Below are 20,996 nucleotides of genomic sequence, written 5' to 3' on the forward strand. Positions count from 1 at the left end.
CTTCTTCCTATTTTTTTTATTTAAAAAATATTTTTGGGGATGATTCTCTGGCAGGTGACAAGAGAGATATTGGCAGATCCAACGATATGATAAAAAAATATATATATATAAATAAAAATTTTATTCAAAAGCCAGTAATTGCTAGATGGCCCTTCCCAAGGTGGTTTAGAAAGGACCTCATCATAAAGATGGGTATCATAACACAACACAAGTCATCATTATGCTCAATCCGATTAAATGATAGGGAACTCCAACTTACAAATGCTTAGATTGTAGTATCTCTAAGGCCATAAGTATTCCTCATTTGCAAGGTTAGCAGATCAGCAAAGGAGAAAACAAAGGCACTCAGAAACAAACTGAATATAGAAAATAATTTGTAGTTTTTATTGAAAAGTGCTTGTTTTTAAAAGGGTACATCAATAAAATTTATTAAAAATTACAATTTAACTGAATTGTTCCAAATATTAATACAGTACTTTATTAAGAAAGTAAAAGCTTTCACTTACTCCACTTTTTAGTATTTCATTACTTTTGGATTATAGTATATAAACAGGAATTGCCTAGTTTGGTTACTGGCAACATTTTTCTATTTTGGGGTCATTTGCTCTTTATCCTGACTGTGAAAATGTCAATGCTGTAGTTTTAAGAATGAGAAGAAAGGCCTGAGGATTAGCACTAAGGCTGGACAATGACACTCCCTGCCTTTACCAGTGGCTGCACGTGTGGCTTCAGCTTCATTCCCAAAAGCTACTATTCCCATCTGCTATGTATTCCACAAAATAGGTACCAGATTGCCAAATAGTGGTATAGCTGAATGGTACAGAATGGAGAATAAAGTGCACAATTAAAAAAAAAAAACTGAAAGATTTACTGAGATACAGAATCATTTGTACAGATAAAAAAATCTGCATTATCTATTACATACAATTTGTTAAATTCAAAATCTGTTGCTAATTTAGTGGTTTGAGCCAAAATACAGTACCAAGTGTTCCCTCTGATAAAAAATAAATAATTCGTTCTCTTTCTGTAACTATGTAAGGACTTTGCTAAAAAAAATATCATAAACTAGAAACCATTAGCTATATATACACATCTGAAATGCATTATATTCTTAAACGGGGGAAAACATTTATTTACATATAAATTATCCCATACAAGATGTGCGTCCTGTTTTTCTCATATAAACCACGTTCATCAAATGAAATAGCTATGAATAGGCAGAGCTCAGAGCCTCCAAAACCCTGTCCTGCTTCCCCAATTTGCATGGGGGAACCTGTAGGTAACGAGTTGCCTTCCTAGTCTACATTAGGTTGAGAGGTAGAAAATGCAAGAATGGATATTGAGGAATGTGAAGAATGGCATTTCTATCGTGCATATTTCCACTGTAGATCTAAATAAACACTTTTTGAGAGTTTTAAACATTAAAAATTACATTCCTTACTCATTAACAAGGCTCTGTGTGTGTGTTTAGACTTTGCTTCATTTTCTTAAAGGTTCAAATGTAATGAAGGATGCAAAGTCATTGCCTAAAGGACCCATGCTAGTACTTTCTTTTTCTAAGACATTTTCAAATTATGGGAAAAATCAGTTTCTGTATGTCCAAAATTTTTAAATGTTTTATTAAAACTATTTCAAATATTTTAGATAATTTTGACATTTGTTTTCGGGTTAAAAATTTAAACAATATGGAGATCTGAGCATTAGGAAACTTTTTAAACACCTCTGAAAAAGAGTACTTGAAGCTCCAAAACCCAAAAATTTACAGTTTCAAAACTACAAGAAAGCACAATTTCTCCCATAATTTACTTCATCTTTGGTATTTTTCCATTAGTTCTTTAAAACAAAACACATCAACAAATATTTATAAGACACACTCTGACTTATGAAGGCCGATTTTTCATCAACTTAACAAGAATAGTTTGGGTAAGGTGATGATGAGCATTGTAGATGCTATCTGTATTAATACTGTTATGCTTTATCTTCTATTTACTGTAAATACCTGGGGCTGGAGCCAGGTGTCACAGCAACACTTGTAGCACAGATATTTCAAAGTACTAGTAACAGTAAGCTACTAGAAACATACTAGCTTACCAAGTAAACAATACGACAACTTCCACTAATAAAATTTAGTAGAAAACCGAGTATCTTAATAAACAGCACTATTCTCTTTTTACAAAATACAATTATAAATAATGCATATGATCCTTTCTGACCTATATAGCCTATATTCTAGATGATCCCCACATGAGAATTCATTTAAATTGCATCACTTTTGAGTAGTTCTTTTCTTTGGAAAAGGATCAATTAGCCTGGGGATACAGTTAATCTGAATAAATTAAGTGCTATGTAAAATTTGTCAATGTCTAGGTATGTCTGAGAATTATCTTCATTAAAGTATCTTAGCTTTACTTTTACACTTTGTTGTGTTAAAGAGAAAATGGTCACTAGGTGAGGATTAATTCAATTGAAGTTGGTCTTTCTTAAATGTCTATTGGGAATTTCTATGGCACTGACTTGAAGAGGCCAAGATCCACCATCAATCCCTGCTTGAATAGCCACTCCCATCACAACAGCTAGGTCGGGGTCCACAGATGTGTTGGGACTCTTTCCGAAGAATTCTTGAATTAGTCCGCGTATTCGAGGAATACGCGTAGAGCCCCCTACCAAGACCACTTCATCAATCTCAGTCTTCTGCAGATTCCCTTCTTTCAGCACCTGCTGAATGGGCACAAGAATTTTCTGAAAGAGATCCTCATTCAATGTATCAAATAGTTTCCTTGAGATTTCTGTTTCAAAAAGAACCTGCCTAAGTTCTCCATCTCTTTCAGAAGGGTTCACTCTAAACATAACATTCTCATGATGGGCATTTTCTGGGAACAGTTTGTCCTCTGCAGGTTGACTCTTGTGTTCCTTATTTTGTGCAGTACCCTCTGAAGCCTTTGCTTCCCCTATAGTAAGCGACACTGAAATCCGGGCAGAATGGTGGAGAGTCAGATTCAACTTGACCATTTCCACAGCCTGTCTTAATCGATGGATCTCCTCTTTTCTGGAAGGCAAGGACCCATAAGTCTGATAGATCTGCTTGTATAAGTACTGAAGCAATCTCTGATTGAAGTCCTGACCTCCAAGTTTATTGTTTCCTAAGTTAAAAAAACAAAAACAAAAAGAAAATGGAATATGAGAATTCAAATTATCGTTGGGATCAATACAGTTTTGCTTTAACGAACATTATTTTCCAAGGTCTACTTTGAAAGAAAATTTTTCTTTTAAATGGATCACAGACTGTGGAGGAGAGTAAAGTATAAGAAGACTGGAAAGGTAGAGGGGGTCAAGTTATGAAGGGCTTTAAAGGCCAAAAAGGTGACTTTATATTTAATCTGGGAGATAACAGAGAGCCACCAGAGCTCACTGAAGAGGGGTAGGGCATGACATGGCCATACCTAGGCTTTAGAAAACTCACCTTGAAAGCTGAGAAGATGGACTGGTATAAGGTGACGCTTGGGACAGAAAATCGAGATACATGGCTATTGAAACAGTCTGGTCAGAGGTGATAAGGGCTTGAACTAGAATTGTGGCTATGTGAGTAAAGAGGAGGAGACATGTGGGAGAGATGTTCTGAAAATAACACTGGCAAGATTTAACAAGAGATTAGGGGAGAAAGTGATGAAAAGGGATGAAAGTGAACAGGGGAGGATGACAAAGATTATGAGTTGGACTGACCAGGATGAATGGTGCCTTTGACAGTAAATGAGAAGGTGCAAGGCAGGGAAAAGGTAAAGGTTCTGTTTCGGACAGATGGAGTTTGAGATGCCTGTAAAACATCTAGTTAAAGATGCTTCAAAGGAAACTAGTAATGCATGGCCTCAGCTCAGGAGAGAGGCTAGGACTAGACGCATAGTTCTGAGAATCACTTACATAGAAACTGAATCCCCCTCCCCCATGGGAAATGATGGGATTGCCAAGGGATATCACATGGAACAAAAAGAGAAGAGGGGCTAGGACACGGCATGGGGCAACTACAGCTGGTGGGAACTCAGAGCAGAGAGACAGGAGAACCAGGAGAGAGGAATGTCACGGAGAGAGAGAGAGGAGCTAGTATAAAATCGCATCAGTCAAGAAAGATGAAGACCATTTAAGCTGTTGACTAAGAGATTACCGTAACTGGAAAAAGCAGGTTCAACTAAATAATGTGGTCAAAAAGTTTGTACGAAACTGAGAGGAAAGGAAGGAGAGGCACTAATGAGCTTTTTCAAGGAGTTTAGCTGAATAGAGAAGAGATATAAGACAACAGTTGATAGGCATAATAGGATCAAGTGAAGGTTTATGAAAGAGAGGAGAAATGGGAGAATTTCTAGATGGCAGGGAAGAAGCCAGTATTAATGGAGACACTGAAGACTGAAGAGAGTGGAGACAATAGTGGGGGTAACCTGCTGTGAGAAGCCAAGGGTGCATAGAGAAGGCGTGGCTTTGGCAAAGAGAAGGGCCACCTCTTCATCTGAGTCTCAAAAGAAGGGGAAAACAGTCAGGAAAGATGTCTAAGAGACAAAAAATGAGGGAGGGGAAAAAAGGAAGCTTTTATTGAATAGCTCTGATTTTTTTTTTCAATGGAGGCCTGTGTAAAGATGAGAAGGTCCAGAACAGCTGTTATGGAATGGGAGAGTGAACAGATTTAGGTAGGAATACAATGTGTGCTGTGCTTCAGTGAAGACTCAGTTGAGAGTAAATAGCATAAATGTGTAGTAAACCCAGTCAACACACTCTCCATGATTTCCTCCAGCTCCATTCAACAGCATGTGCATAGGAAGGAAGGAAGTAGGTGACAGGAGTAATCCAGGGGTGAGACAGGAGTAATAAGCGAGCAAGAGATTCAAGAGGAGGGGACAGTAAAAAATGTTCCGTGTCAGTTTATCAAAATTAAGAAACCGATTCTATGAATTTTTTAAGGAGTTCACTCCCTTTCATATATTCCTTGCTGTACAAAAATAATTTAACTACATTAATGTGCTATAATAGGCTATACATGCTATACTTTTATACTGTACTTTGGACTGTATCAGAGTAGACAAGGTTTGAAAAAGCAAATCAGAACTTTTACGGATACACTTCAATTGTAAGCCTCCAGATGATGGTGGAAGTTACTCATATTACCAAAATAAAGACAATGAATATAAAACAAACGATCAGCCTAGACAGGCGTTATGACTGGAACCTCCATAAAATCTCCTTACCTGCCATGGCTCGGGTTAAAAACATTCCTCCTTGTTTGTTGAGTAAGGAGACATCTAGTGTTCCTCCACCCAAATCTACCACCAAGACATTAAAAACATCCGCCTTGTGAAGTCCATAAGCCATAGCTGCAGCTGTGGGCTCATTAATCACTCTTAAGATTTTTAGACCTAGAAGATGAAAGAGAAAAGCAGTAACGAGGGAGCAGTCATTTACAGAGAATCAAGGAAGGCCTCCCAGAGGAGGGGGACCTCCCACAGTGGAGCTGAAGCTTCAAGGACTGCCATGAGATAAACGCAGACCAGGGAATCAATGAATTAAACGCCTCCTACTTACCAGGTGCTAGGAATAGGAAGAATCAAGTAATACCTACTCTGAGGAAGCTTACACATGAATGATCAAAGCAGCAGGCCAGGATGGGAACTGTTTGGGAGGGGTGGGGCAGAATACTCAGGGATTCATTTGGTTAGAAAATACAATAAATACTGTGAAAGAAGACTGGAGAGTTAAAGTGCAGTCAGATATAGAAGGCCCTAAACTCTAGTGATGCATTTGCTTTGCAACGGGGAAAGGGAAGCACGTGCTATACGCCAGGTACTGTGCTAAGGGCTTTCTGCCTCCCCGGCCACTTTCTCCACCACTGGCTACAACCTCACTCATTTTGTTTGGCTCCTTGGTCGAGGTGCAGGAGTCAGAATACCAAGGCTCTCCCCCTTCCTCCATCACTCAGTAACCTCTCTTCCTTTGAGTTTAATGCTTGCTATTCATAGCCCCGACCCGATCAAAATCCTGGCACCTGTTGTCTACAGACCTCCAGGTGACTCTTGGTTCCTCAGTGAGTCTGATACCCGCCTACCCTCAGCTCCTCACACTACTCACCTCCTGTGAGCCCATGGCTCAGGTTCACACAAAGATGTCCATACCTTCGATTTTGCTGCCACCCACGCTCTCATTATCCAATCACAATCTACTGGCTTGTTTACCTCTCCCTCTGTCTCCTCTTACACCGTGACCTCCAATCCTCTGACCACTCGATTCTCTCAGGCCATCCAGCCTGCACTAGCTACTCTTTCCTCTTCTCCCCATCTTGACTTCATGGAAAACCAACTCGACTCTTAACTGTCCTCCCTTTATCATATTACTGACCATACATGTATACTGATTACAGATGCTATTATATATACTATTGTTGAGTATATATTACTGAATCACTCCTGCCATTCATCATCTGCATGTCTACACAGGAGCCACTGGATGACGGTGACTGGGCCCACTACAAATTAAGGCTACATAACCTCAGCTGGGTCCTAATGCTGCTAGACAATCCTGCCATCCCTCCCTTCTTTCTCTTCTCCCATCACCCAGATGCCTTTGCCCCCTTCTCCTTCACCTCTGTCTCACATGATGAAGTGGCCTTACTCCTTCCCAAAGCTAACCCCTCTACTTATTCAAGTGACCCCATTCCATCCCATCTCCTCCAACAGGCTGTACCCTCTGTTGTCCCCACGCTTTGACGAATTTTCAATCTCGTCACGTTTAGGATCATTTCCTGCTGCCTACAAACAGGCCCATGTCTCCTCTGCTCTGAAAAACCCCTTCATTTGAGCCTTCCATCTCTGACTATTGTCCCGTATCTTTTCTACGTTAGCTAAACTCCTCAAAAAGGCACTTTCTCTCCTCTCCCTCTCTTATCCCTCTGGCTTCTGGCTTTATCATTCCGCCAGAACTGCTCTCTCCAAAGTTTCTAATGACGGTCTTTTCTCAGTTCTCACTCTCCTTGATCTTTCTGTAACCTCTAACACTGCTGATCATGCTCTCCTTGACATTCTCTTGTCTCTAGGTATTCAGAAAACCACTTTCTCCTGGTTCTCCTCCTAATCTTTCTCCTTTGGTGATCATCCTCCAAATCATGCTCTCTAGCTGGGGGTGGCCCTCAGGATTCTGTCTTGTGCCCTCTTCCCTTCTCTTTCTGTAACTACTTCCCTTGGTCATTCCATCAACTCCCATGGATTTTGCTGCCATTTCTATGCCGATAATTCTCAATTTATCTACCCTGTCCCAATCTGTCCGATTTCCAGTCTTTCATCTTCAACTGCCTTTCACACATCCACAACTAGATGTCCAATAGACATCTCAAACTCGCCATGTCCAAAGGAGAACTCATTCTTTCCTCCAAAATCCCCTCTGCTCCCACCTTTCCAATTACTGTAGAGGGCAATACCATGCCCCCAGACCCTCGGGCATGCAGTCTATGAGTCATCCTGAATTCTCTCTTCACTATCTCTCAGCCCCCAGGCCTGCTGACTTTGCCTTTGCAACATCCCCTTCTCTGCTCTGACTTTGCCTTCACTTCACTTTAGTTGCAGGTCCTTATTATCTCACACCTGGATTATTGGAACCGCCCACTAGTGGGGTCTGCCTGCCTCAGGCTTCTCCTCACTCCAGCTCATTCTCCATTTTGTCACTAAGGTGATTTTCCTAAAACAGAGGTCCAATTATATCGTCCCTCCTCCCCCAACTCAATAAATTCCAGTGGCTTTCTATTGCCCCCTGGAGCAAACAGGAATTCAAAGCCTTTTATAACCGGCAGCCTCCTACCTTTCTAGTTTTTTATATTTTACTTTCTGACACTCTTTGATCCAGATTCTGGCCCTCTGACTATTTCATGAATAAGATAATCCATCTCTAGGCTCTGGGCATTCTCACTGGCTGTCCCTCATGCTTAGTATGCTCTCCCTTCCTTCACTGACTACAGATTTCCCAGATTTCCTTTAAGTCCCAACTAAAATCTTCCCTTGAAGGAGAGAATCTCAGAGTTAGAAAGGGTCTCAGAACTCATACAATATGTACCTGAATAGAAATCCCTTCCAAAAGGGCTAGCCTCCATTTTAGGAACTCTAGTAAAGGAGAACCCTCCCTCCCAAGGTAGCTGCTTGATAACTTGTTTTCTGGAGTACATGGCACAAGGATTACAGGTATGGAAATACCATTGATGGACATTAAGGATAGGAGGGAGATTCTAGGGCAAAATGAATTATTTGGTTTTCAACACTCTTGAGCTTGATGTAGCAGGGATAAGACGTCTAATTCAGGCAGTCAAACTCCCTAGTATGGCCCAAACCAGATTAAAATGCAATTGGGAAATGTTTAACAAAAGAAACAGAAATACTAGCCAAGACAGATAACAGTCATATGTGTTTTTCTGAGTCAATATGCAGCCTGCAGGAATTAAATTCTATCTGAGTTGGATATCACTGCACTAGGGGGATGGGGGCGACTGGAGGTGGGGAGGAATGAAGAGAGAGCGCAAGACAGAGGAGTGAAGAGAGAGCAAGACAGAGGAGTGAAGAGAGAGCAAGACAGAGAGAGAACATGCAAAAAACACAAGCCTAGAAAGAAGAGAGAAGTTTAGGGAAAAATTATTGGTTCAAGTAGACAGAAATAAACTTTTAAAAGTAAAATAACATCTTGTTAATGAAAATGTTAGGAAATGCCAATAAGTCAAATGGAGTTAAAATTTAAAAGTGACTAATGTCACAGACAATATATCAGAAAGTCATTCTTTGAGGTGACAGGAGAGCAAACATGCACTAAGAACACTGAATACCTAGGCATTTAAGAATTTCTTGGGTATCAATGAGGTACTAGAATTTTCCATTGTTTCTCTGTGGCTACCTTATTATTACAAGGGCAGCTAGCTGGAGCAGTGGATAGAGTGCTGGCTCTGGAGTCAGGAAGATCCGAGTTCAAATTCAGCCTCAAACACTTACTAGTTGTGTCATCTTGGACATGTCACTTAACCCTGTTTGCTTCAGTTCCCTCATCCATAAAATGAGCTGGAGTAGGAAATGGCAAACCATTCTGGTATTTTTGCCAAGGGTCACAAAGAGTCAGACAAGCCTTGACAACAGGTTAAAGGGCTTGACAATAACACTTACAGGTGGGATCATGTGAGTACACCCTCCAGAGATTCAGATGTTAATCAATATATGCCACTGTCCTGTAACCCTGCTTAACTCCTGTCTGTTTTCCACTGAATGGAGGTGGGGGCTCCTCCAAAAGGAGATTGGCTATCACTAAGAGCTAAGTTGGTATTGGTAGATAAGACTACGACATACTTTTGGTGCCTTCTGTCCCTTCTTTACCTTACCCTCCACTGTCACCGAAGAAGGGGAGCAGGTTGCATTTTTTAAAAATATGTTGCCAAGACCAAAAGAATTCATGACAATTCATTTAAATAGCACCTCATGGTTTGCAAAACACTTTCCTCCAATAACCCTGTGCAAGGGTGTGTGAAAACAGACTGCAGAGAGAGCAGACAAGGGCAGGCTTCGAAAACTTCCAAAATGCTGACCTAGGTGAGGAGAAAAAATACAAAGTTGTTGGTAACTCCTGTTATATTTCCTCTGGCATATATCACTGGTGCTCTGCTGCTGTCTGCACTGGCTCTTTGGCAGTAAGCTTCTAATTACTGAAAGCAGGCATGGGAACAAAGCAGTCTCATGTCTTCAGAAAAAGGTGGAAGACGGCCACAACCAGGCCGGACAGTGAAATGCAGCCAAAGGCTGGCCCCAAGAGTAATCAACAAAAACTGAAAACTAAGTTCCATCAGTCTAATACGATCAAAACACGGCTCTGGCTGTATTACCTCTAGGGTTATAATAAAACATCTTTAACCTGCCATTTAAAATTCTTTACATTATTATTCCCATCCACCTTTCTAGTCTTCTTTCATAATAAGTACAGTTTCTCTACTAAACTGGTTGGATTGCCATTCCCCAACAGAACATTATCTCCTCTACCACCATGCTTTTGCAAAGCAGTCGCCCTCATCCCTGACTCTAACTACCCAGCAGCCTGCAAAACGCGACCTCGGATTCCCCTACGTTAGACCTCTCCTGATCCCCTTCGCTGACACACTCTCTTCCTCCTGTTTTCTATATATATGCTATGTATCTACTTCTCTGTCTATGTGTATCTTCACATTAAAATGTTTAGCTCCTTGGGGAACCGGACCATTTTTGGTTGGGTTTTTGTGCACCCAGCACACAGCAGATGCTTAATAAAGTTTGTTTGTTGAACTGAAGCTGGATATCAAGTCTAGAAGAAGCTTCTCACAAAATCATTGATCTGTTTTGTCCTCCTGAATATAATCTCATCCCATATCATCCAGTGGTTGAGCTGAGGAAAAAATACAATGTTACTATGGTTTCCAGAAGCTGTGACCTTGGTGTATTATCTCTTCACTGACTAATCTCCACGTAACCTTTGCCCGTAACCCCTCTTCCCCTGAAATGCTTCTCTCAATGCATCTGAGTGTCTCAAATTAAGCTTTATGCATTCTTTTGTGAGTTTAAATGCACATATAATAAAGGTCTACTTTTTATTTTAGGATCATGTGCCTGCCTCTTCTCCGGAAATGTTGGGGATTCCAGTTGTAATGAATTGGGACACTTGGATAGAAGCAAAACTATGATGTATATCGAATTTGCAAGACATTTTATATATATATATATAGTTTAGTTAAAAATAAAAATCACAAATCCATATTGGGGGAATGGTGGCCATATAGCATTTTTTCCTATAAGAATATGGAGGTTTTAGCAGACTTCAAGCTCTACGTGAAGTAATAATGCTATATTCAATCCCATAAACACTTATTAAGGCACTATGGATAAATTACTACATATAAGGCTAAGGACAGAAAGATTGAAGCAAAAATTGACCCTGCTTTTAATAAAATTACATTTTACTGAAGGATTTCAATGTGTCAATGGATGAGTGAATGTATGATAATATGTGAAGCAAAAGAATGCTAACAATTAAAAGGACCCATATCTTAAAGGAAGCTAAATACTGCTAAGGACAAAGTCAGTTAGAGCATGGGATACACACTGGGATGTCCAAAAGGATAATTTGATCCTAAACTAAATAAAGAGAAATATTCTTTCAAACAAAGGAGGCCACGAGAACCCTGCGGTCAAACACCATCTTGAGTACTGTGTTCAGTTCTATGCAAAATACTTTTCGATGGGCACTGACTGAGAGCAAGGAACTAGAAGGATAAAGCCTGGAAATAATAACAATCAAGGCTTATTTGAAGGAAACGGAATTATTTAACATGGAGAAGAGAAAATCTGGTAGGTACGGGGTAGATATAACATGATGACTATCTTCAAGTATCTGAAGGACTGTCATATGGAAAATAAATGAGAAAACCTGTATGGCCCTTTGTAAACCTTAAAGTGTTAATTAAACGAATACTATTATTTAAAAAAAAATATTTAAAACATTAGGCTGGTTCTGTTTGGCCCCCAGAGGACAGAACTAAAAATCATGGAAAGAAGCTGCAAAGAGAAAGAGTTAGGCTTGTTGTGATGAAAAACTTCCAAACTGCTGTATGTGTCCAACATAGCAGGAGAGCGTGTGCACTTCGCTAGATGTCCTCCAATGTACAAAGGACTCTCAGTTGGGCACAGATTGGACTGAACAGGCTCTGAGCTCCTTCCAAAGCTGAGGGTTTTTGCTTATGTGAAAGGATTCTACCTATCAAGACAAATAACTCCCTGAGGTTGGTGATAACTATGAGCAAACTTCCAAAGTTGTGAGTACATTAGACATCTCAAAAATATGAAATAATGAGGTCTGCTGATTTGAACACCATTGCTGAGAATTGTCTGTGGAAATAAAATCTGCTGTGAAAAATTAACTATCTTAATATTTATATGCACTATTCTTGCAACACTGAACACTGTTAATAAAGAAAATATGCCCCCTCCTCAAAACAAAAACAATTTCTGAATTTGCCATGAACTAATTTACATATGTAAGAACTGAAGGATCTGGGTACAAACGACCCTTTTTACGGCCTCTGAGTATGAAGCAGGGCCACTTGCCTGACTGTAAGGAATATAATATGCTTAACAAGCAAACACAATCATAAAGAGAAACACAACGAAAGTACTACCTGCGAGATTAGCAGCCTGAACAGTACAGTTTCTCTGCCTTAGATCAAATTCTGCTGGCACAGAAATAACGGCATTGGACACTGGCATCCCGAAGTAGTCCTCTGCCATTTTCTTCAGCTTCAAGAGTAGCTGGGTGCCGATATATTCTGGAGAAACAGTGATAGTCCCATTTCGTGTCACAGAAAACTCAGCTGTTCCATTCTTGTTTAAAACCTGCAAATACACATCATGAGCTACCAAGAAGAAACAGAGGCCTTCTAAGACAAAAAGGAAACTGCACAAAACTGCTTAGCTTTCTGTCATGTGCTCACTTCATAAATTCACGATCAGAGGATCAGAAATTGCGAGTTGGAAGGGACCTTACAAGCCCTCAAATCCAATCCCCTCATTTTACACATGAGGAAAGGGGAACAGTGACTGAGTGAAGGACCCGAACTCATGTTTTCCTGATGCAAAGTCCAGCACTGAAACTACTGCCCTACCTGGCTACCTAATTAGCCATTAAATTAATCAATAACCAACTTATTTTTTTAGATCTGCTAATATCTAAGTCTTTTGTTCTCTGGCAAAATCAGACATAAGCAAAATAAATACAAAGTATAAACAGTTGAATGGGTAGTAAGTTAGTCATGTTTTCATTTGCATATATACATCAAAATGAGCACATATTGAAAGAACATTACTATGTAGTTATAGAAATATTTTCTCACCTCACTGTGTTCTCATGTAAATAGCAAACATTGCTTAATTGCTGCCACTGTGGCTTATCATAAAAGGCCTTTATATTGGGGTCCCTTACTGCTGCTATCATGGACTATACAGATTTTGAAACCTGAATATGTGGATCAACAATGTGGCAGTTTCACCAGAGAACAAATATTCTGGGGATAGCAGGTTCTGCTTTTCCAATGAAAACTGGCACTAAGTAATCAACAATTCACAACACTTTGTAGAAAAGTCCATCACAATGACTGTCCTATCCCAGAGTGTTTTCTTTATATAAAAGGATTCAGTACTATGGAACTACCAAAAGCAGCAGTCTTGAAAACCCAAATTTGATCAGTATCTGTAATTGTATCTGGGTAGGGAACTCTCACTGGTAGAAACTACTCTTACTAATGAAGCTCAGCAGCCCATCCATAATTTAGAAGGTTAGGAAGATGCCTGAGGCACTGAGAGAATGATTAAGTGACTTGGCCATTAAAATTAGGCCAGTCTGTATCAGAGGCTAGACAGGTCTTCCTGACTCCAAGGTTGGCCCTCTATCCACATTGTACTGTGCTGATTAGGCATTACATTACTATTCTTTATAAACAAATTGGACCACAATTTAGAAACAGGCCACTGTCTGTGCTTATACCAACGATTTTAGGGTAAGTGGCATGCCCCAAGCAATATAAGGCAGTACAAGGAGTTTGTTAATTCTGTTCACTTTTCATAATGTAACACAATTTTTAAAAACTGGTGAATACAAAGATTTTTGACCAGTATTATAAAGCATCATTGTCTAGGATGTCCAAGTGCTAATATTAAATATATTAAAAAGAACAGAGTCCACTATTATTTGCTGTAGTATATACTAAAAACAAAGTAACTAATTCAGAAGTAATCCCCAAATTGTATTTAGCCAGTAATTTTAAAGCTCATCTTCTAAAACTGTTAATAAGATGAAAACTTATTGGCTGAATTTAATATTCTTTTATTTCTCTCGCCATATTTATAGCTAAGGAAATATCTAACAGTGAAACAGCTTAATGGATAAGAGGAAATAATCCCAAGATAGTTCCAAAAAATTAGAGATTCTCTTTAAAATATTTTCATTTTTTTGATAACTCTACATTTCTATGAAAAAGTTAAGAGGAAAGTTAGTGAAGGTTTTTTGTGTTTCTACAATAAGGTGGCAAATAAAGAGGCTCAAAAAATAAAGTCATTAAGATTCAAATGCCATGGCTTCAAACCTAGAATCTGATTTCTTTCAGATATGAGGGAAAAAAAGATTTTTTTTAAAACAGTAACTATAACAATATAAATGGAAAGAACAATAACAAACATGACCAAGTTTGTCTCCAAAGAAGAGATAAGAAAATACCCCTCCTTTCTTCCCTTGCAGAGGTGAATGACTTAACAGTGTAGAAACTGTCTATGCTGCCATATTTGGTTGATGTCTTTTTGATTGGCTGTCGTTTCAAAGCTTTAATTTTTGTTAAAAGGTGTGGATCAGTGGGTAGGCGAAAAGGGAGAGACATTCAGAAACAAACAAAAGGCATCAAAATAAAAAATAAAAGGTCCTTTGTACAAGGTCAAAAAGAAAAAAAGAAATTAAACATATTACAATGTACATTTCCTCTTATCTCTGCTTCATTCACTTTTCACAATATAATCAACTGATAAGCATTTGTTTAGTATGTGCTAGAAATTAGATACTCTGTACTCGTTGATGATACAAGACAAAAACTGGCAAAATCATTATGTAAAAGCAATATGATTTTTAAAAATTACGGGAAAAAATCTTACAGATTTAAGTAATATGGAGTCTGGCAAATAGCAACCTTTTCCTCCCCTTCCCCAACCCTTTCTGTCTCAAACACTAATTTCTTCCAAATGCTAAATTAATTGACTTACATTCTTTCACTTTCAAATACCAAATAAATTAACTTATATTCTTTTACTCTCCTGGGTAGATAATATAAACAACCAAGGGCCTGTATATCCTTCACTTTTGAGCACTGACAGCAAGTCTTTTGACAATCAGAATTACCACTCTACTTTAATCCTGCTGCTAATCCTCTTAAATGATAACTTCACAGCCAAAATTCAGGTTTACTGTTGTCTTACAGAATAATAATGCACATTCATTTAACACTTTAAGGTTCGCAAAGCACTTTCCTTATGACAACTCTTGAGAAACATATAGTTATTCACACTATTTTACAGAAAACTCAAGCTCCAAGCGATAACCGACTTCTGTAGTAGAAAAATATGTGCCCAAGCTACTTTCCCATTTATCTTGCTGCTTTACATTCTAAATACTATTTCCTCCACCTTATTTTCTCTCTCTCTTACTTTCACCCTGTTGTTCCTCACAAGTGCTTTACTTCTGACCAACGCTTCCTCCAATCAGCCCTCCCTTCTAGCAGGAATCCCACCCCCAGACCCCATCCTCATCCCTTTTTACTCCCCTATACGGTAAGACAGATTTCTATATCCAACTGAGTGTGTATGTTATTCTCTTTTTGAGCCAATTCTGATGAGAATAAGGTTCAACATTGCCTGCTACCCACAACCCCATCTTCCCCACCATTGTAATAGCTCTTTCACACTTCTTTTATGTGAGATAATTTGCCCCATTCTATCTCCCCCTTCCCTCTTCTCCCAGTGCAAGCTTCTTTCTCATTCCTTAATTTTGTTTTTTGGGATATCATCTCATCGCAATCATCTCACATCCACACCTTTTTTCTATGTATATAGTCCTAATTGCCCTTATCGTGATAAAGTTCTTGAAAGTTACAGATATCATCTTGCAACATAGGAAAATAAACAGTTTAACCTTGTTGAATCTCTTATGTTTTCTCTTTCTTCTTTCTTTTCATTCCTTCTAAAGGTTCTCGAGTGTTATATCAGATCAATATTTTTTTATTCAGCTCTATTCTTTTAATTAGGAATACTTGAAAGTCCTCTATCACATGAAATATTTCTTTTTCTGAAGAATGAGACTCAGTTTTGCTGGGCAGGTGATTCTTGGTTGTAATCCCAACTCCTCTGCTTTCCAAAATATCATATTCCAGGTCCTCGGCTTCTTTAATGCAGAAGCTGCTGAATCTTGTATAATCCTAACTGTGGCTCCATGATATCTGAATTGTTTCTTTCTAGATGCTTACAGTAGTTCCTAATATCCATGTTGTAGTCCTTTCTCATTCTCACTTATGTGCAATTTATTATATGTAATCATGTGTTCATGCTCCCCCCAACCTAGCATCGTGCCTGGAGTAGACACTTAATAAAGGTTGTCCAAAGATCAATCACAATATAGGAACCAGTGAGAGACACACACAGACACAATTTATAATCACACAAGTTCTTTATCTCTGAGTCAAGGGAAGAAAAGGAGGTATCAGACTTATTGGATAATCTCTTACCTTAAATGGGTATCTACTACTTTCTGTCTCCAGTTCTTCCTGGGTGAAAATCTTTCCTATGAATCGTTTGGCATCATATATTGTGTTCTGTGGATTTGAATCTGCCAATTCCAATCCATCATATCCTACATGAACATCAGTTTCAGTAAAAGATACCATGCTAGGTATGCTATTATGACCACTTTCGTCTGGAATGACCTTCACCTTTCCTGTGCCAGGAAGAAATGCCCCAACTGAACAGTAGGTGGTACCAAGATCAATGCCTATCACTTTAGGAGTAGGCAGTGGCAAATACTGCTGTGCCCAATAGCCGGCCAAAAGAAGAGTTAGGACAGCTGAACCTGAAATATAATCAGATTAGAATGTGTAATTTAATCATATTGTAATACATCACAACATTGTACTAAAGTTCACCAGTATCTTAAATTTCTGAAATAAAAGCCATTTAGCACAAACCTTTTTGAAATTCACTGGATCAATACTAAAATCACAAACTCTCAACACTTGTTTTCTTGCATGTCTACTTATTTCATTGATTCCATAAACAGTTATGAAATATCTATTGCTTGAACCAATGGGGCAGCTAGGTGGCATAGTGAATAGAGCACTAGGCTTGGAATTAGTTCAGATCCAACTTTATTGACACTTATTACCTGCGTGATAGGAAGGTTTAAAAGAAAAAGGGGTCACCATCCCTACCCCCAAATAACTGATGATCTAGAGTGTTAAGATGATTCGTGCACCTAAGACTGACAGTTCCAAGGCAACAGATGAGGAATTATGTGAGAATGTGGTACAAACAGTCCAATTAAATATTGAAGAAGCTACTTTTGTGTTAAAACAACTAAAAAAAAATCTAAGGTCATCTTGTGTTGCACGGAGAGCCATCCTTCCAAAATAAGGAGGTGATGGCATAAATGCCCTGATCAGGATGCATTTGGGATGATCTGTTCCCTTCTGGGCCCATGAATGAGACGGATAAGCAAGAAGAAGTCCAACTAAAAACTACTAGGATGATGCCATGGAAGGATGGTTTGAAGGAAGTGGGGATTTTTAGCCAGAACAAAGGAAGACTTACTAGGGATAGGATAGTCCTCAAGTTTTTAAAAGAATGTCTCATGGAAGAAAAATCCTGGAATGTTTAAGTAGAAGCAACAGTAGAAAGTAGTTAAGTCCCCTTCATCTGCGGTCTTTGCTCATAGCTCTGAATGACCACACTTGTAGTAGTGATGCTTTCCAGTTATGAGTTAAAATGGATAACCAACGAAATGCCTTCCAGCTCTGAACCTACAGCTCTGGTTTTGTAAAGATCAGTACCTACAAGTGCTCCATTCACACGTGACACTCGTTCCTAGCCAGCTCACAGACATCGCGCCATCCGCCCATCTCTTTCCCCTCCCTCCATTGGGTGTTTATTTCAAACACATTTCATCACTCTTGAAGCTGGCAGTATGAGTTCCTATCTAAGATTCTGGAGAGCGTTTCTTCAGTCTTCATTGAGTCTACAGTGCCTTAAACATGGGATCTCCTTTACAATCTTTCCAGGACAACACCCATGAAGCCCCAAACGTGACGTGACGTGACGTTTCATCTTGTCACCTACAGCTCCCCCCAATCTGAAGTTGCTTCCTTAGGACCCGGCTTCTGTTTAATCCCCACCCCTTTTAAACGGACCAGCAGTTCTGTGGGCATAGGAAGTCCCGGTATGGAGACTGCCCAAACAACAAAGATCCCACGTGCTCTGACCCAGACAGTCCCCAGAACTTCCCCCAAGCCGCGGAGAGGCACAAATCTCACAGCCTTGACACACCAGAAGCCGGGTCACTAGGGGCAGCTAGGAGGACCTGAGTTCAAACTTGGCCTCTGACACCTGGCACGAGCTGTGTGATCGTGGTCAGGTCACTCTCCAGAGGACCTCAGAGGAGGTTGCACCTTCCCCTCGCCATTCTTAGAAGTAATCTTCACCAGGGGAGCCCTTCCTGCTGCTCCTGTGGAGGGAACCTGGTCCCTCGCGCTCACAGAGCGCTTTGTTTCGTAACTTCTTCCGCCGCTAACACAAAGCAGCAGGGGGGCGGCCCCCCCAGCGGGGGTCAGCACTGACAGGGGCTCCGCTCAGGGAAGATGCTAAAACCCAGCCTGCTCCTCCCTCCCTCGGCCTGGGCAGGGCCTCGAGGGACCCCGGCAGCCCCGGCGCTAACCTCGGTGGCCTCAGGTACCGGGGCTGACCCCGCCCCCTCCCCGCCTTACCGCGCCAGAGGGTCTCCTTCCCTCCAGGAGAGCAGGTAGCGAGCCCTCCCTCCCTCTATCAATCCATGCAGCGACACCAGGCTGGAAGGGACGCTCAGCGACATCCACCGCCATCCCGACAAAACCCCACCGCTCCCATTCCTCCCGAACACGGGGATCCAGGACGGGGTCACTCACCCAGAATTGTCATCTCCCCCGCCATGGCTGTGCGGCTCCCAGGGCTGCCGGACGCTGACTGTATCTTAGCACAAACCGGCACGTCACCAAAGGATGGCCCACCCGCCGGCAACGCGGCTCTCTCTGGGAAATGTAGGCAGTTCTGGCCCCTCCCCCCACGCCTCCGGTGCCCAGCCCGGTCCAGAGAGGAGGCGCCGGGCGGATGGGAACTACATCTCGCAAGATCCCTTTGGCAGGCGCGGCGGAAGGACTGGGGACCATGGCTTCACCCCCCGCCAACGAGGACGTAAACTACAGAGGCGTGTGCCTTGCCGGGAAAGGAGTCTGCAGTTAAGGGCGGGAGGTTTTTATTCTTGCACTGTTTTTAATCCCGAAAACCCATAAAACCCGCCGGCCGCTAGGCATTCTGGGAGATGTATTTCCTCGGGTCCTCTTCCCCAGTGGGTGAAGCTGGACACAGCCCACGCCAGGCTGCTGCCTGGTCCGCCGCCCTCCGCCTCCCTTCTCTTCCCTTCCCCACCTGCCCACCTCCCGCAGACTCACTCCCTCATCCGCATCCGCTGGCCTGGCCTGCGGACCCAGAGGAGGGAGCGTGGGGCCCAGGTTAGGGCCGGCCTGAGGCCGCCCTGTGGGGAAGGCCCGAGGAAAGGACGAGGTCCTTGGCAGAATCCGTTCTTACGGTGATTGAAAGAAGCCGGGAGGCCTGCTTTGCCCGCCCCGCTCATTCTTTTAAAACACTCCGCTTTATAATCGTTCAAAGAGCGCGCGCGCGCGCGTGTGTGTGTGTGTGTGGGGGGGGATCAGGGGCTCTGTGTTTGTGTGGGTGCCGTGGGCTCCGTGGAATAGTCTTTCACCAGCTTTCCTTAGGAGCCGGTGCCCTCGATGGTGCTGACGAGCCCGTTAGCTGCGGGATTCCCGCGTCCGCCTGGAGCCGGGCCGTCCTTGGGGGGGGCCAGCCCGACCCCTCCTGGCCCAGTGAAGAGAGGGCGGTTGGGAGCGCTTCAGGGCCCGTGGGCGGCGAAGCCGCGGGGAGCTCGTGCTGCCCGGTCTGCTTCCAGCAGCGTCCGCTGCCAGTCAGCGCTGAACAGCCCAGTTGCAGAATCTGCACGGCCTGGAGCTTCACAGATACAATGTTATCCTTGATCTGCAGTCGCGGAATCCCGCGGCTGACAGAGCTTAGTGCGCTTTCCACCCGGGCGTGCTGAAGCTTAGCGCTGCGCTGAGCCTTGTGGGGCGCCCTGGGGCTTAGGCGATTTCATGAGAGTGACAAAACACAAGTCTTGAGCTCTCAGTTAACCCACAAAATAATGCCTTGTAAAGCACGGATACATAGGTACGTACGCACATGCACACATAGCTACATATGCATACACGTACACGTATGTTTTGTGCACACAACTACACACATGCATGTACAGTTCCATTATTTTCTCGAATCCTAGTTCGGAATTTGACGTGAATTCTCTAGGTTTATACCATTCAAGTCTTCCAAACAGTGTGGGCCGGGCTTCTTCAATCACCAGTCTTTTATTCTCCTTCTCTAGTCTTATTTGCTTTTATCTGAATTCTGCCTTCCGGTACCCCTCTTTGCCTTCTTACTTCCTCTTTAGTGTTTATTTTTGTTTTCTCTTCCTGTTTTCTGTTCCTTCATCTCCTTCCTCCGCCCTCCTTTCTCATTTAACGATACTTAGCTCTAAGCTGTCTAGAGCTAAGGCTCTGTTCCTTACTGAATACGGCTATTAAATGTCTGCTTATACCAAAGAGGAGCTGGGTTTTTTCCTTGACTTACTCTGAACCAAAATCAAGTTGGACTTTTTCCAGGCCATTGTAGCAAATGTTGTTTTATCCATATTCACCTCCAACTTTTTGAATCACCTGCGTTTGAAACGGTATAGAGCTCCCTCATGGAACTTTTATATCTCTCTTGTTTGGTAATAATGTATTCAGCCAATCTTTATACAGTTAGAAGAAACCATCTTCACTGTTTTATTACCATTAACAACATACAATACCATTTAAAGAGAGAAGCATATAATTTTTTCTCTTGATTTCTATGAATTCATAATAACCTGCTGTAGTGCCTCCATAAGTTATTTGCATAGTGTGTAATGACCATATATCCCGATCTTTCTGATCTATAATGAGACCTCTTTGTGTGTCTTACCTAGTTCGGGGATGAGGAGTGTGAGTGTTAAGTTCAGGGAATCGCTAGTAGTCTAGTTTGGTTAGAAAGAACAATTCA

At 41.5% G+C, this 20,996-nt stretch overlaps 1 protein-coding gene across 1 annotated transcript; it reads right to left on the bottom strand.

The window, feature by feature from the left end:
• Positions 1-357: 357 nt before the first annotated feature.
• HSPA13 (heat shock protein family A (Hsp70) member 13) lies at positions 358-18,897 on the bottom strand. Its single transcript, XM_069073035.1, has 5 exons — positions 18,755-18,897; positions 16,331-16,671; positions 12,194-12,407; positions 5,229-5,396; positions 358-3,140 (listed from the first exon to the last, which is right to left on the bottom strand). The coding sequence occupies exons 1-5, from the start codon at positions 18,777-18,779 to the stop codon at positions 2,461-2,463; spliced, it is 1,428 nt and encodes a 475-aa protein (XP_068929136.1). The 5' UTR covers positions 18,780-18,897; the 3' UTR covers positions 358-2,460.
• Between the last annotated feature and the right edge of the window lie 2,099 nt (positions 18,898-20,996).

Source organism: Petaurus breviceps, unplaced genomic scaffold, assembly GCF_028583685.1.
Source record: "Petaurus breviceps papuanus isolate PSGF00001 unplaced genomic scaffold, PetGlider_PUasm1.0 90849, whole genome shotgun sequence".
NCBI classification, from domain to species: domain Eukaryota; kingdom Metazoa; phylum Chordata; class Mammalia; order Diprotodontia; family Petauridae; genus Petaurus; species Petaurus breviceps.

Coding starts and splice junctions, on each gene's coding strand:
- HSPA13 (XM_069073035.1), bottom strand. CDS start 18,779: ATGGCGGGGGAGATGACAATTCTGG. Junction 5,397..12,193: donor TCAGGCTGCTAATCTCGCAG/GTAGTACTTTCG, acceptor TTCATCTTCTAG/GTCTAAAAATCTTAAGAGTG. Junction 3,141..5,228: donor TTTAACCCGAGCCATGGCAG/GTAAGGAGATTT, acceptor TTTTTAACTTAG/GAAACAATAAACTTGGAGGT.